This window comes from Narcine bancroftii, chromosome 6 (assembly GCF_036971445.1).
Source record: "Narcine bancroftii isolate sNarBan1 chromosome 6, sNarBan1.hap1, whole genome shotgun sequence".
NCBI lineage: Eukaryota > Metazoa > Chordata > Chondrichthyes > Torpediniformes > Narcinidae > Narcine > Narcine bancroftii.
In genome coordinates this window covers 40,077,323-40,094,260 of record NC_091474.1, presented here as the reverse complement: position 1 = coordinate 40,094,260, position 16,938 = coordinate 40,077,323, and the positions used below count along the sequence as shown (strand labels likewise).

At 39.8% G+C, this 16,938-nt stretch overlaps 1 protein-coding gene across 2 annotated transcripts in view; it reads left to right on the top strand.

The window, feature by feature from the left end:
- bmp7b (bone morphogenetic protein 7b) overlaps positions 1-8,853 on the top strand; it is a 112,456-nt gene extending 103,603 nt beyond the window's left edge. Inside the window, exons 4-8 of one of the 2 annotated variants that reach the window (XM_069884740.1) lie at positions 454-651; positions 2,461-2,537; positions 4,852-4,962; positions 7,939-8,112; positions 8,439-8,853. In XM_069884740.1, coding sequence (XP_069740841.1) covers positions 454-651; positions 2,461-2,537; positions 4,852-4,962; positions 7,939-8,112; positions 8,439-8,588 — 710 coding nt within the window. In that variant the 3' untranslated portion in view covers positions 8,589-8,853. The remainder of the gene's footprint in view (positions 1-453; positions 652-2,460; positions 2,538-4,851; positions 4,963-7,938; positions 8,113-8,438) is intronic. The other variant, XM_069884741.1, reaches the window with a different exon arrangement.
- Positions 8,854-16,938: the final 8,085 nt, after the last annotated feature.

Here is a 16,938-nt window from a genome sequence, read left to right as displayed (position 1 = left end):
ATTCATTTCAAATTATTATTAAATTGGTGCCCTCTGTTCAATTGGAATGCATTTTATCCAATTGTGCTTTTAAAGTTTTTTTCCCCTTTGTCCCTTAATCCTTCCCCACTCATCAGCAACTGCTCAGTCATTTTTCTTCTTCTTATTCCATCCAAACGCCTGTCAAATCTCCCCTTGAAACTCTCTATTCTTCAGATACATTTGTTTCTTTAGTCTTACCCTTATGCACTCTTTATTTGATATATCTCAGTTCAGTCAATATCTTTCCAGTAGAATTTTAATTGAGAATTTTATTAGCTCTTAGATACCTAATTTAGATGAGAAAAGTCCTATTTTTGTCTATGTACATTCTTGGCAGTCCTCCCTGTCCCATTGATGGGAAAACAGTAGGGATTAGGAATATGCTATGACATATGAAGAACAAACTGAATGGATATATTCACTTTCTTACAGGACAAAGTGTTAATCCCAAGGCTGCAGGTCTGATAGGAAGATTTGGACCTCAGAATAAACAACCATTTATGGTAGTCTTTTTCAAAGCCACTGAGATCCACATCCGGAATGCACGATCAGCAGGAGGTAAACAAAAGAATCAGAGTCGTTCCAAGTCTTCCAAGAGTCAAGAATCTCTAAGAGCAACCAGTTTAACAGGTAGACAAGTATGACATTAATAACATTAATTCAATTTTTACTTTCCATGTTTAAAAAATGAGTTTATTGGAATTTCACATCGTATATATCAGAAAACAAAAATTATCTGAACTCCGGTGTCAAAATTTCAGGAAGCCAAGTGCAATTATCTTAATTTAATTTTGGGATCTTCTGCTAACATGCTAAAGCTATGAAAATATGGGCAAGATAATCTTATGAGACAAAAAAATGGGAAAATCTGAATAACCTGACTAAATCACTCCAAGTCAATTCAAAAGCCGTTAGTGTTTTGAAGTGTGCACAGCAAAAGACAAACGTTTTACAGAATGGACTATTAGGTGCTGACAGAAAGATAATTGATCTTTTCAAATGACATGAATCCATTCAAAATCTTTCTTTCATGTTTGGTTGTTTGAGATTTAGTTAGGTGGACAAACACAAATCACATGACCAGAGGTTGCATCATTCAAATCTCTCTGTTGAAGCCCTGACTTCCCACATTTTCTGCACTCAAAACAAAAAGCCTCTAAACCTGTTCCCAAGCTGATGTAAGCCTCCATAGTCTTGATCATGGCATGTACCACAAGTTACCTCCAAGATATTCCCCACCATGTATTATTTATGTACTTCTGCAAAGTCTTGTCTAATCTATCACCAAAAGTATGGCAAGAAACAAAAACAGCTCCCAGGCTACATGTTCTTTGATTATCTAGGCAGCTTCAAAAATGTCATTGCAAATTACAGCTTGTACACTAGTGCTGCAGGCACCTACTGGGTTCACCAGAAGTCAGTTTAGTTGATACCATTTCAATAAACAACTTACACTTTATAAAGAATCTCTACTTGGAACAATTGTTAAAGAAGCTTCACAGATATGCATGGAAAGAAGCAGGTATTAAGCCAAAGATAGAGTGGTGACCAAAATGTTGGCTGAAGAGGAACGCCTTATCGATGAAGCTGCCAATGAGAAAAATTCCTGAATTTGGGATCCAAACATGGTTAAAATACTGAGCAATTCAAATCATTATTTTGAATTTACATTATTTCTCCATATAGACTGGAAATTATAAGTTATGAAAGTAATACTGACAGTCTCAAAAGATTGGACCTGTTAAGCCAACAGTTACATTATGGCCATAACACAGCTTGTAAAAATATAACTTGACAGAAATATCAAGGAAAATCAAACTGATTGAATAATTGAGTGAAGGGATTAATATTAGACCACAGAGGGACAATCAGGTGATCATGAGACTGCTGACGCTACTATCATAGAACCTATTCAGGTTTCTCCGGATCAAAATAAAAGAGTTCTGATTTCCCATAACCCTTTTTCAAAGAAATAATATTTGTGATTTGAGGTTTTATCCAAATTAACTAATTAGCCGTTATATTTTGCGTGATGCTTAAGAGCAGCCAAACCCATCTTGGAGGGATGGATTTGATCAAGATCAGTGAAAATACAAATCTTACTGCAAAGGGGGCAAGACAACCCCCAATAAATATCCATTTTTATTAAGGACAAGGAAACAACTATTTAAAAATTTGTTATTTTACACATAGTCATTTGAGCTATTCAGGAATGTACAGACCTTCAGATAAATGCAATTCTAATTTAATCATTCTAGATAAACAAAATATTTTCATCTGCTTAGCTCTCTTACCTTGTAATCTGAAAAGCTCTTTTGAACTTAACATATGCCAAATCTGTCTGCCAATTACATGACATAACAACAAGGTGGAAAGAATCGAGACAGATTTCATGTTCATATCCATTTATTAATTATTTTTATATTTTGTTGTTACCAGAAAACAGTAGTAATGACCAGCAACAGGCCTGCATGAAACATGAACTCTATGTCAGTTTTCGTGATCTAGGATGGCAGGTAATTCTGGAGATTAAAGGATTCTGAAAGCATTTTTGTTTCAAATCTAAAATCCATAATTAAGGGCTTCATCTTGCGTGAAAAGAATTGATCATTCAATTTAGACATAACAATTCTTATTAAAATAATTCTACGAGCTGTATTTGAGGGAACAAATGCACATTTTATTTTGTCTTACCAATTATCCAGGTATTTTATTCATGAATATCCATGCCTGCTTTACATTTCAACCACTACTGAGAGGCGTGTAATCTGTTGTGTAATCTGCAAATTAATCTTTAAAAAGTCATAAGATGGAAGATTTTGCAACTCAAACTTCATTCAGACTGTTGAACCCAATAACCAGCTTGTGGGGTTGGCTTACCTCCAGTGGTTGCACATTAATACATTGGTAGTTAGAAGGTTTGGTGTTCAGTACATAATCAGCACTCAGATATGGTCCTGTCCAAGAAGGTATGTAAGAAAGGCAATGTTACAGTGGCCATGGGGGTCTTCAAAATGCACGAAGAGTGGGGAAAATCAGGATAACACTGGATCCCAAAAGGGAATTTGTGAAATGCAATCAGGGTAGCTGTTTCAAGCAGCTTGAGATCCAGACCACTGGGGTAAGGATAATTCAGGATTTTGTGCTGCGCAACAAACCAAATTTGATTGGGGAGCTTGAGATAAAGGAACCCTTAGAAAGCAGCAATCACAATATTATAGAATTCATAATGTGGGTTGAAAGGGAGAAGCTAAAATATGAAGAATTGGCATTAAAGTTGAGTAATTCAAAGGCAGTGAGGTAGGTGCTGGCCAAAATTAATTGGAAAGGGGCCCAAGCAGGGAAGACAATAGAACAGTAATGGCAGGAGTTTCTGGGAGTAATTCAGAAGGATCATTTTATCCCAAAGAAGAAAAAGCATTCTAAAGGGAGAGCAAGGCAATTGTGGCTGACAAGGGAAGACAAATACAGCAATAAAGAGACATACAGAATTGCAAAAATAAGTGGGAAGCCAGAGGATTGGGGAGATTTTAAAAACAGATGACAATTAAGCTATGAGAAGGAAAGATGAAATATGAAGATAAGCTAGCCAATAATATAAAAGAGGAGGTGATAATAGTAGGTGAAAACAAAGGGAGTCCTATCTTTACTATGTAGCAGGGAAGAGGGGGCCAGGGCAGTTATTTGGGAAATAAGAGACGTACAAGGAATGAGTTGATGAGATCTTCCAATCCAGAACTTCCGATATGTCCTCTTTCAAAAAAACATGACTTCCCCTCTATAATATTATCCTCCATAATTTCCGCCACCTACAACCTAATCCCACCACCTTCCCTTCCCCTCTTTCACTCATCACTTCCCACTAATCACGCTCTTAGTACCGACACCCGTGACTGCGAAATGTTGCGCTTGAGCCTATACCTCCTCCTCATCACTACCATTCAGGGCCTCAAAGAGCCTTCCAAGACAAGCAACACTTCAGTTGTGAATTTGCAGGGTTCATCTGCATCCAGTGCTCCTGGTGTGGCCTCCTCTATATCATAGAAGCTGGCCACAGACTGAGAGATTGCTTCGTTGAACATCTTCACTCTGTCTGCTCCAATAACAGGAACATCCCAGTGGCCAACTATTTTAATTCCACATACTGTTCTCACATCGACATGTCTATCCACAGCCTCATGCCTGCCAAACCCAGGCTACCACAAATTTGAGGAACATCTTATATTCAGTTCATGCCCTCTCTAACAAATGGCTTTTCCAATTTCCGTTAAACCCCTCCCCCAAGTCTCTCTTTTTTTCCTATCAAGTCTTCTTTCCTCCGGCTCCCCACCCTCTTCCCTTCCAGCTCCAGAGAGCTACCATCACTTTTTAGCTTTTTTTCTCTTCTACCTTCCCACCTACATCCTCCTAATACCTTGCTTGTTAGGTTTGTTAACCTGCACTCTTTTCCCTGCCCCTTCCTCCCTCCTCTATCCCTCACCACCTTCTCCCACCTAACTATTTTGTGTTCATATCCTGCACCTGATCCAAATAGGCAGTGTTTTTTTGCCCAAAAATGGCATTATTCATTTTGACCCATTTAGTGTGCACAGACCACTGTTATCTGCCACTAAAAATTAGCACAAGAGTTGGATTAATTACAAAATCTAGACCTAAATTCTGGTTTTGCCTCATTAACCCTAACCTTTGAGTAAATGCTGGTTTTTCTTTCCTTTTACTCTTGTTTAATATTAAGTTGATATTTATAGAGTAATCAAAAAAGACAGTTATTCCAAATTTCAATATCTGGAATGATTTTCCTTATTATATGTACTATTCCTCTCTCTAAAGGACTGGATCATAGCTCCTGAAGGATATGCTGCGTACTATTGTGAAGGAGAATGTTCATTCCCATTGAACTCGTACATGAATGCCACAAATCATGCTATTGTTCAAACTCTGGTACGTACTGTGAGGCCCAAGTTAGGCCCAAGTTAGACATCTCACACTGCAGACAAAAATCAAAGTCTTGAAAAACATGAAATAGTGATTACAATAATTCAATGTTCACATTCATCCAATTTTAAAATGATCTTGGCATAAAATATGAGCATTTAACTTTTCCGTATTCCACTTTTACTTTTCTCTTTTCTAACTTTTGCTTTGGTATCCGCATTGCTTCCCATCATTCGGCAATATTAAACATTCCAACACTAGCAAACAAGCCCATGAGGGCATTGATCCCATCCTGTCCAGGTGTTGACCATACCGTTTGCAATGGTCCCACCTCCCCCAAACCAGCTCCAATGCCCTAGAAACCTGAAACCTTCTCTCCGGCATCACATAGTTATCTTATTCTGCTATTCCTATTCTTGACTAACACATCGCACCTTTGAGATCCTACATTTTAACATCTCCTAGCTCCCCAAATTCAACTTTTAGGACCTCATCCCTCTTTTTTTCGATGTTGTTGGTACCTACATGTACAATAACAACTGGTTATTCGGCCTCACCTTTCAAAATGCAAGTACAAGGGCTTCAGCAATATTCAATGAGCAATTCTCATCACTATGGATAATCCTGCCCCACCAAACTTATATCCACTTACCTTGACTCCATTTGTACCCCCATCTCAGAGGCCAGTCCCTTCCCACCTACATCCACGATACTTCACATGCCCTCCATCACTTCAACAACTTACAATTCCCTGAACTTGATAGCCTCACCTTCACCATGGACATCCAGTCACTAGAAATCTCATAATGAAGGCCTCAATGCCTTTTGTTTCTTCCTCAACAAGACACATAACCAGCCTCCCTCTACTACCATCCTATTTCTGGCTGGCAGAATTTGTCCTCACTCTCAATAGCTTCTCCTTTGACTCATCCCACTTACTCCTGTCAAATGGGTAACCATGGATAACTGCATGGGCAATCCATGCTACAAACCAACAAAGGCAAGGCTCATCTCTCCCTCTGCTTCATTGATGACTGCATTAGTGCTGCATCATGCACCCATAATGAGCTCGTCAACTTTATTCACTTCACATCCACCCAGACCTTAGATTCACTTGGTCCATCTCGAGCAACATTCTTGATCTCTGTCTCCATCTTGGGAGACAAACTCTCAACAGGCATTTTCTACCAACCTACCAACTCCCACAGCTTACCTCAAATACACCTCTTCATACCATGCTCCATATAAGGTTTCCATTCCTTTCTCGCAATTTCTCTATCTTCATCGCACCTGCTCCCATGACAAGATCTTCCATGAGAGATCATCAGAAATGGTAGAGGCTTCCCCTCTACCATTATCAACTCAGCCCTCACTTGCACATCCTTCATTACCTGCTCTGGCCCCATCTGCCCCCAGGCGCAACAATCATCTAGCACCATTTTCACTACTTACTACATGATCCCATTACCAGACACACCTTCCCCTCCCCATCTTCCAGAGAAAGCTCCTCCCTTCCTACCAATCACCCCCTTGGTACCTACCCCCGTGACCACAAGAAATGCTACACTTGTGTCTACACCTCTTTCTTCACAATCATTTGGGGAACTGTATCCACTGCATCCGGTTCCTGTTGTGACATCCTCAAAATCATAGAGACTGGACACAGACTAGGAGATTACTTCATGAAGCACCTTTACTTTTTCTGCTACAATAGCAGGAATCTCTCAGTAGCAACACATTTAAATTCCCATGCCAATATATCTGTCACATGCATTGCCAGAATGAGACCACCCACAAATTGGAGGAATAGCACCTCATTCCGTCTGGGCACCTTCCATCCAGATGGCATTAAAATTTACTTCTCTGGATTCCGTTAGCCCCTCACCCCCCACGTTTCTCCTCTATTTATATGCCTTGTTTCCTCTAGCTCTCTCTCTCTCTCTCTCTCTCTCTCTCTCTCTCCTCTCTCTCTCTCTCTCTCTCTCTCTCTTTCCCCTTTCTCTCTGGCTCTTTTCCTCTAGCTCTGCATTCACAGAAACCATCCCTCTCACCCAATTAATTCTCTCCTTTCTTCTCCTATCCTATCTATGTCCAATTATGGCCTATTGCCTGTTCTGCTTCTCCCTCTGTCCCTTCTTCCCTCCTCCCCACCCTTTTTATTCAGACACCTGCCTGTTTTTGCTCATACCTTGAAGAAGGGCTCAGGCCCGAAATGTTGGTTAGATATTTTTACCTCCTAAGGACACTGTGAAACCTGATGAGTTCCTCCAGCATTTTTATGTTTTTAATTAATAAGAATCCGAGGACAGTGCAGTCATGATCACATATGAAGATTTATTTAATGACCCCTATCAGGCCCAAGGTTATTGAATCCTTAATATCAACATTTCTCACTGCACCTAACTAACATCACATTATTGTAGTTAAGTTTGAGGAAATTTGGAGCTAGGCTTATCTGCTGGGTGTTGTGAGTTGCAACATTACCAGAATAGAGAGAGAGAAACCAGTATACGGCATCTCGATCATGCCCTGCTCTACTGGGTTATGAGAAATGAGAAGTCGATTAACATTGTATATGCACATGAGAGAATTCAGTAAAATTATCAGCAGCGTAGATGGGTGGACAAGTCAGAATTTTTTCCAGGGTAAAAATGTTAAATACCAGATTCTATGCGTTTAAGGTGGGATAGGTGGAGGAGGAGTTTAAGAGAGATGAGCAGGGCAAGTTTTTTTTAAAACAGAGTGATAGCAATCTGGAAGGGACTGCCAGGGTTAGAAGTGGAAACAAACATGATAGTAGTATTTAAGAGGCTTCAAGATACACATATGAATATGCAGAAAATAGAGGAATATGGATCATATGTAGGCAGAAAAGAGATTTAGATTAATTTGGCCTCGTGTTTGGCAGACGTCATGGGCTGAAGAGTCTGTTCCTAGACTGTACTATTCTATGTCTGATAGCCTCTCACTTTTTTCCATTAGGGTGTTGTGGGAGAAATGAATTCCAGTGGAATATCAAGCCTCAAGATAAAATTGCTGAGTTCAGTTTATGCCGATTTGGCTGATCTAAGCCACCAGACAGACACAACAAATAGCAAATGGGCGACAGAGAAATTTGTCACAATCCAACACGATCTATTCCAAAGCCTTTTGCATGTAAATATGAAGTCAAAATGGAATTGAATTTTGTTGCAGTATGCAAACTAATAGACCATTAAATACTCACCATTCAAATTTATTACTCACATTACGAGAGCTCAGATGGCAAGTGATAACCATTTCTTATCGGTGGCTTCAGGAGAAAAAGAAACCTGCATGGTAAAGGGGAGCACCTTTTAAGTGAAAGACTGTCTCATCTTGAAACTTATTCCCCAAAACAAACTTTTTTATATCTATTAATTTATGTTCCTATAGTTGATTGTATTATACGCATCTATAAACTGTCTTGTAAACAATATTTTTTTTTCTTAATTTTGCTGCAGGTTCATTTAATAAACCCAGAGAATGTCCCGAAGCCATGCTGCGCTCCGACACAGCTCCACGCCATTTCTGTGCTTTACTTTGATGACAGCTCAAACGTCATCCTAAAAAAATACAGGAATATGGTAGTCAGAGCATGTGGGTGTCATTAGTTCATGTGGAAAAAGAGCAACCAAGCATCTGATGGTTATTGGAAGTACTGCCAGTTATGAATACCACATGACAAGGAAACTTACTGTTCTGAGATGGTTTTAAGGAAAATCTAACCACAAAATGAGAATATATTTTCCCACAATCTTTGTATTTAAGACTGAATGTATATCAATTCTTCCTCTAATAAGAGCAAAGGGATCTCAGATAGCTTTTCCTACAAGCTTTACAATTCAGACTTTATAATAAATGTGGCAGATGAGCTAATTACTTGTGAATACAAAAGTCATTTCTCAGCAATTGATTTATTGCTTCAAAATGGTTAATCAAACTAAACAAGTAAAAAAAAATTTATGAACAATGCTCAAGGTATGATATCACTGGGATTCATTCAGGTTTAAACTCAATTGACACATACAATCCCACTGAAGGGCAGGTTATTTTTTCACGCCAGGATTGAGCAAAACTTCAATTGCAATACATTTTAAATTTGTAGAAAACTGAGGGTAAGAACTTAAAGAGTTTGAAAAAGATACAGATGAATCCCAGCACTTAAGAACTTAAACAATGAGGTAAATGGATAAAATTCTTGGCCTCGGAACCTCATGGAGAAAGGGGCCGGGGACTCAGGAAAGCAGTATTATATTGATGGTTTCTATGTAATGAACCCTTTTTAAATGGCGTGCATGTATTTCAGTTATAACATCCTAGTGGTCAAGCAAACTACAATTTTGACTCAAGTTATCAAGAACTATCGCTGGCTTATGGTACTGGATCAGAAACAGGAGCCAGAGAAATATTATTTTCATGCATGCAAGTATGAGCCTGGCTCAATGTTGCCTGGCAAAGCATCTATCCCCAGTCGGCATAATTAAAATGACACTCTTCAGTAGATTAGCAATGGAAAAAAGGGGTATTTTTGCATGCAAGTATGAGCCTGGCTCAATGTTGCCTGGCAAAGCATCTATCCCCAGTCAGCATAATTAAAATGACACTTCAGTAGATTAGCAATGGAAAAAGGGGTATTTTTAAATTTATGAATATGGGGATTAGACTTCATTACTTGACCCAACCTTTATTTGCTCCTAAAATGGATTTGAAGCCACACATAGAACAGAACATGGAGGAATGACAGGTGTCCTTTGCTGAATATTGGTGAACTTGATTACCATAAAGGTTCTAGACTGACTAATCCAAAACATTGATCATTGGAACCCAGAGATTTAATCAGGCTGCGAAATCCTATCTACAGATCATTTTTCCTGTCACAGCACTCAGTCTTGTAGAAATATGTGCACCTCTTGCACTGCAACTTTCAAAGGAGCTATCTGAACACCACAGAAGGTACACACAAAGGCTGAATAACAGAACTAAACAGATTTTAGTTTTATTTCAAGGAAAGTGATGGCTGAGAGATGTCTTAAAGTGACTCTTTGAAAATTATGAGGGAATTTAGTAAGGGTGACATGGTTTTCAATTTGGAAATAAATTCAAACCTAAGAGCCATAAAACTAAGGTGATTATAATACAGAAGGGAATTCATGAGAAACTATTGAAATTCAAGTTGACAAGATGTGGTTGCAGCAAATAATACAAGCATTTTTTTTTAAGGGGAAGGTAGAAAAAGAAAATTTGAATAGATGAAATGAAGTGGGAGAAGCTTATATGAAGCATAAATATTGGTATAGACCAGTTGAGTTGAAGGGCTTATTCCTGTAATGCATTTCCTGTAATTTTAAGCAATTCAATGCATGGCTGTAAACTTAGATTTGTATGACTTACTACAAAAGAAATGAATAAGTCTTCTATTCCTCATGACCCCTCCAAATGAGTTATAGCACCCAAGTTCAGTATTGCATAATTGATTTCTTTGAGGAAGCATAGACAAAATTCACGCACCAATGCAACTTTACATTTCCAAACAATACTCAAAAAAAGTGTGTTCTTTTCCATTAATTACCTAGGATAAACTGACTAGGCCAACAAGGTCGGGTCAGATACAGAAATGAGCTCTCTGAACCCTTCTCCATTAACAATGGCGTGAAGCAAGGCTGTGTTCTCGCACCAACCCTCTTTTCAATCTTCTTCAGCATGATGCTGAACCAAGCCATGAAAGACCCCAACAATGAAGACGCTGTTTACATCCGGTACCGCACGGATGGCAGTCTCTTCAATCTGAGGCGCCTGCAAGCTCACACCAAGACACAAGAGAAACTTGTCCGTGAACTACTCTTTGCAGATGATGCCGCTTTAGTTGCCCATTCAGAGCCAGCTCTTCAGCGCTTGACGTCCTGCTTTGCGGAAACTGCCAAAATGTTTGGCCTGGAAGTCAGCCTGAAGAAAACTGAGGTCCTCCATCAGCCAGCTCCCCACCATGACTACCATCCCCCCCACATCTCCATCGGGCACATAAAACTCAAAAGGGTCAACCAGTTTACCTATCTCGGCTGCACCATTTCATCAGATGCAAGGATCGACAATGAGATAGACAACAGACTCGCCAAGGCAAATAGCGCCTTTGGAAGACTACACAAAAGAGTCTGGAAAAACAACCAACTGAAAAACCTCACAAAGATAAGCGTATACAGAGCCGTTGTCATACCCACACTCCTGTTCGGCTCCGAATCATGGGTCCTCTACCGGCACCACCTACGGCTCCTAGAACGCTTCCACCAGCGTTGTCTCCGCTCCATCCTCAACATCCATTGGAGCGCTTACATCCCTAACGTTGAAGTACTCGAGATGGCAGAGGTCGACAGCATCGTGTCCACGCTGCTGAAGATCCAGCTGCGCTGGATGGGTCACGTCTCCAGAATGGAGGACCATCGCCTTCCCAAGATCGTGTTATATGGCGAGCTCTCCACTGGCCACCGTGACAGAGGTGCACCAAAGAAAAGGTACAAGGACTGCCTAAAGAAATCTCTTGGTGCCTGCCACATTGACCACCACCAGTGGGCTGATAACGCCTCAAACCGTGCATCTTGGCGCCTCACAGTTTGGCGGGCAGCAACCTCCTTTGAAGAAGACTGCAGAGCCCACCTCACTGACAAAAGGCAAAGGAGGAAAAACCCAACACCCAACCCCAACCAACCAATTTTCCCTTGCAACCACTGCAATCGTGTCTGCCTGTCCCGCATCGGACTTGTCAGCCACAAACGAGCCTGCAGCTGACGTGGACTTTTTACCCCCTCCATAAATCTTCGTCCGCGAAGGCAAGCCAATGAAAAAAAGAAATATGGGATAAACTGAACCTGCACTTCTCAGATTTTCTGTGATCAACTGAAAGAGCACTTAGCTAAAATTATCTGTGATAGTTGAACACAAATATAATAACCCAGAATAAATGGTATCAGATTCTGCATTATAGATCTGGTGGTACAGGATAATATGAACCATTCTTTATAACTGATTGCCCATGATAACATCATACACCTTTTACCCAGTAATTACTTCGAGGAGCTTAACCTGCTCTTCACCAGAAATGGCCACAGATAATCTAAACTGTTATTTGCTGCACATTCAAAATATATCATGTCCTTTCTCACAGATTACCCATCATAATCAAAAGCAGTCATGATCAATGACAAGATGAACCTGCATGTTATTGCCCAGTGTAATAGAAACCTCCTCTTTATTACTTCTTATCTGGGATAAAATTATTCTGTATAAATGATAGCTATCCAGGATCATCTCTTTCTTTCTTTCTTTCTTTCTTTTTCAATCTTTTTATTATTATTATAATTTATAAACACATACAGTTCAAAGAGATATAAAAAAAATACATAGTAAGTAATGAATTAATACAGAGATATTAAACAATAATATTACAGAATAAAAATATATCATAAAAAAAAAATTTTGATCAGTTTAGGGTGTGAACTATCTCTAAAAAAAAAGATATAATTAATAACAATATATGAAAAAAGAGAAAAAAAACCCCAAATAAGAAGAAAAAACAAATCTGAATTTAAAAAAAAACTTTAAAAAAAAAGTTTAAAAAAAAAACCTACAGATATAGCTAAATCACTCCGATCTCATCTTACAGCCCAATTATCATACATAATCATAGAAAGAAAACAGAGCCAGATCAACTCACCACAAATGAAAATATTGAATAAATGGTCGCCAGGTTAACTCAAACTTAGAAGGGGATTCATAGACAGAGTTTCTAATTTTCTCTAAATTTAAACATTGATCATCTCAATCAATGATTATTCAGGATAATCTGAACCTGATGTTCATTATTGATTACCTATTATTGAACATTCCTCCTTACAGGATAAACTGAACCTGTACTTCTCCAATGGTTGCAAGGATAATCTGAACTTTTCATCATTGAACATCCAGGATAACCTGAAAGAATTCTTCACTACTGATTTACTATCTACTCTCAACCACTGATTTCCCTGGATAATCTGAATATGTACTTTATCAGATTACTCTAAATAATCTGAAAAATGATACCATGGATTAGGCATGAATCAATTTATTACTATGAATTTCCCAAAATAATTTAAAATCACTCTTTGCTCATTAATGTCCAAAATAACCTGAACAGACACTTTATCACTATTACAAGATAGGAATTTATTCTTGATATTTATTGTACAGTATAATCTGAACAGATATATTACCACTGCCTGTCTTGGATATTCTAAAAGTTCAATGTCAATACCATATTTTCACTCATATAGCACACACATGCATATAACACAGAAAATCATAAATTATGTAAAAATATTTTTATATTACGCACACATGCATGTTACCACATGGGTGTAATTTGCTAGATTCTGACTGAAAAAATCAATTTGCATTTAAATGGGACACGAGACAAAACACATACCAGCATCTGCTACAGTTAATCTCCTGTAATTATCACCCAATAACTTCCCCTAGAGGTGTCAATTGCCCATTATATAGATGATACCCTGCTGCAACACATTAGCAAGCTTTGGAGAGGAATCAATTAAATAGATCAAAAACAGGCTTTAGAGTTAAGCAGGATTTTAATTCTAATGTCAAATCAGAGGCACTTGATATGTTAATCTCCTTCTTCAGGGACAGTTCTGGGCAATTAAAATTGATAAGGTGCATTTATCAGGAAACAGAATTTCCTGTTTGTAGGAATACCATGGCATTCAGTACAAAGAGATATTCCCAAGATTAAAATTTCCCACGCCCGCTATAAATTTGCGCGTTCTTTCAACAAGTAAAAATATTCTTATATAGCACACACACACATACATAACGCACTGGTTTGTAAGATATGCATATAACATGCTTATATCCATAAAAATACAATAACTACCAGGAACAATCAAAAACTGCTCTTTACTACCTACCCAAAATCACCTGAATCTGATATTCATCTCTGATTATCCATGATAATTGCAACCAGCTCTTTATCAGCAATTATTCAGGATATATTGAATGCTAGTGCATCCATAATTACCAAAATAATCCATTGTGTATTTGTGGCAACCAAGGGCACTATCCACCATATTGTGCAGCACAGCAATAATGCTAAATGGAATAGACTCAGAACAGGCCTGGTACATCAAAATAGTGTGCCCATAAGCATTGCGGACTCCCATAAATAAAGATATACACAGCACCACTCTTAATAACATATAGACTGGCATACTTCCATCTTGAATATCAACCCTGGGGTTAAGCACAATTTAACAAAATTCCCAAAAGCATTGTGCTAACTTGATGGTGAAGCTGCTATATAAGGCATTTGTGTTCAACAGTTTGGGTTTAAAATGCAATTAATTCCATTTGAGTTTAGAATCCAATTAATCCTGGTTGGGTTTTACCAGATCCATTCAATGGCAGAATTCATTACCTCCTAGGTCCAAACATGGTGCAATGATTCTAATTCCAAAGGTGTTATGAGTGAGTACTATTAACATCAAGTAAATCACAAAAATCTGTAGACACTGTGATTGAAGTATGCTGGAGAAGCTCAGCGGGTCAAACAGTGTCCTTGAGACAACAAAGGTAAAGATACATAACTGACAATTTGGGCTTGAACCTTTCATCAAATATGAGAAAATGCAACAGGCATCCAAACAAAAGAGTGGGGGGGCGGGGTTAGGGGGTGGAAAAGGCAGGAGATGATAGGTGGAGAAGGGAGGGCAGGGGTGGCGGCAATGAGGAGGAGGTTTGATGGCTGGGTGGGTGGAATAACTGGAAAGACAGGAAAGAGGAAGGGGGAAGAAAAGGCGAGCAGGTTTAATGAAAAGCAGTAAAGTCAATGGTAATGCCATCTAGATGGAGAGTGCCCAGAAGTAAAATAAGGTGTTGTTCTTCCAATTTGCAGGTGGTCTGGGTGGGATAGTACACAAGGCCATGGACAGATATGTGAGCATGGGAATGTGACTTAGAATTGAAATAGTTGGCCACTGGGAGGTCGCTGTGGTGGCAAACGGAGAGGAGGTGCTCAGCAAAGCAATTTCCCAATCTGTGACCAATCTTTCCGATGCAGAGAATGCCACAAAGAGTACACCGGATGCAGTCCTCTAGAGTTCATGTGAAGTGTTGTTTCACTTGAAAGGCCTGTTTGGGGCCCCAGACTGTGGTGAGGGAAGAAGTGTGGGCACAAGTGTAGCATTTCCTATGAGCACAGGGGAAGGTGCCAGGGGTGGGATGTGCATGAAGGAATCGCAGAAGAAGTGGTCCCTGCAGAAGGCCAAAAGGGAGAAGAAAGAAAAATGTGTCTGGTGGTGGGATCCTCTAGTAAGTACCGGAAAATTCACTGAATAATGTGTTGTATGCGGAGGCTGGTGGGTGGTACATGAGGATGAGGGGAGAATTCTATGTTTGCTGCACTTAGGGGCAGAGGGAGCCAGGGCAGATGAGTGGGAAATGGAAAATATGCAGATGAGGGCTGAGTTGATAGTGGTGGAGGAGAAGTCATGTTGTGGAAGAAGGCAGACATTTCAGAAGATCTGGACTGGATAACCTCATCTTGGGAACAGATCCAGCGGAGACAGAGAACTTGAGAGAAGGGGATAGAATTCTTGCAGGGGACTGGGTGTGAGGAAGTGTAATCCAGGTAGCTGTGGGAGTTGGAGGGTTTGTAGTATGTCAGTGGAAAGCTTGTCTCCTGAGATGGAGACAAAGAGATCCAGGCAGGGGAGAATGTTATCGGAGATAGACTAAGTGAGTTTGAGATCAGGGTGGAAGTTGGTTGCGAAATGAATGAAGATGACAAGCTCATCATGGGTGCATATGGCAGCCCCAAGGTAGTAGTCAATATACTGGAGGAAGAGTTGAGGGAGCTTACAACATGGATTGCTCCACAAAGCCCACAAACAGGCAGGCATAGCTGGGACCCATGGCTACTCCTTTGATTTGAAGGAAGTGGGATGAGTTAAAGCAGAAGTTATTTAGAGTGAGAACAAGTTTTGCCAGGCAGAGTGGGGTGGTGGTAGAGGGTGACTGGTCTGGTCTTTGGTCCAGGAAGAAGCAAAGTGCTTTCAGACCTTCTGTATCGGGAATAGAGGTATAAAGGGATTAGATATCCATCGTAAAAATGAGGCAATCCGGTCCGGGAATCTGAAGTCATTTAGAAGATGGAGGGCGAGTGAGGTGTTGTGGATGTAATTGGGGAGGGATTGGACTGGGAAGAAAAGATAGAGACAAAGTAAAATGAAACTAGCTCTGTGGCGCAGGAACAGGCAGAAACAATGGGTCTTCCCAAGTGGTTAGGTTTGTGTATCTTGGGTAGAAAGTTGAAATGGGCACTGCGGGGGTGGGAGAGAATGAGGTTGGTGGCTGTGGAGGGGAGGTGACCAGAGGTGATGAGGTTGGAGCTGGTGTTGGAGGCAGTGGCTTGATGTGAAGTGGTGGGGTCTTGTGGGAGAGGTCGATAGGGAGAGGTTTCTGAGAGTTGTCGACTGACTTCAGCAAGGTAGAGGTCAGTGCGCCACAACTGCACCACCCTGGTCTGAAGGTTTGATGGTGAAGTTTGTATTGTTGCGGAGAGTGGAGGGCAGAGCATTCTGAGGAGGTGAAGTTGGAATATGAGAGGGGGATGGTAAAGTTGAGACTATTGATGTCTCACCAGCAGTTGGAAATAAAAAAGGTCCATAATATTAAGAAGCTCTTGTAAAACTGAAATCAATGAAAATCCAATGGATAACCTGCCAATGTTTGGAATCATACCTCTCACAAATGAAGATTTTAGTTGAGGAGAATTGAGCATGACAGTCACTACAGGGATTCTTTGGAGTATTGTTCCAAGCCCAATTATCTTTAGCTGCTGCATTAATGATCAGAAGTGTGAATGTCTGTTAACGTTTGTACCATATTGAACTTGCTTTGTAAATATTCAGCAAATGA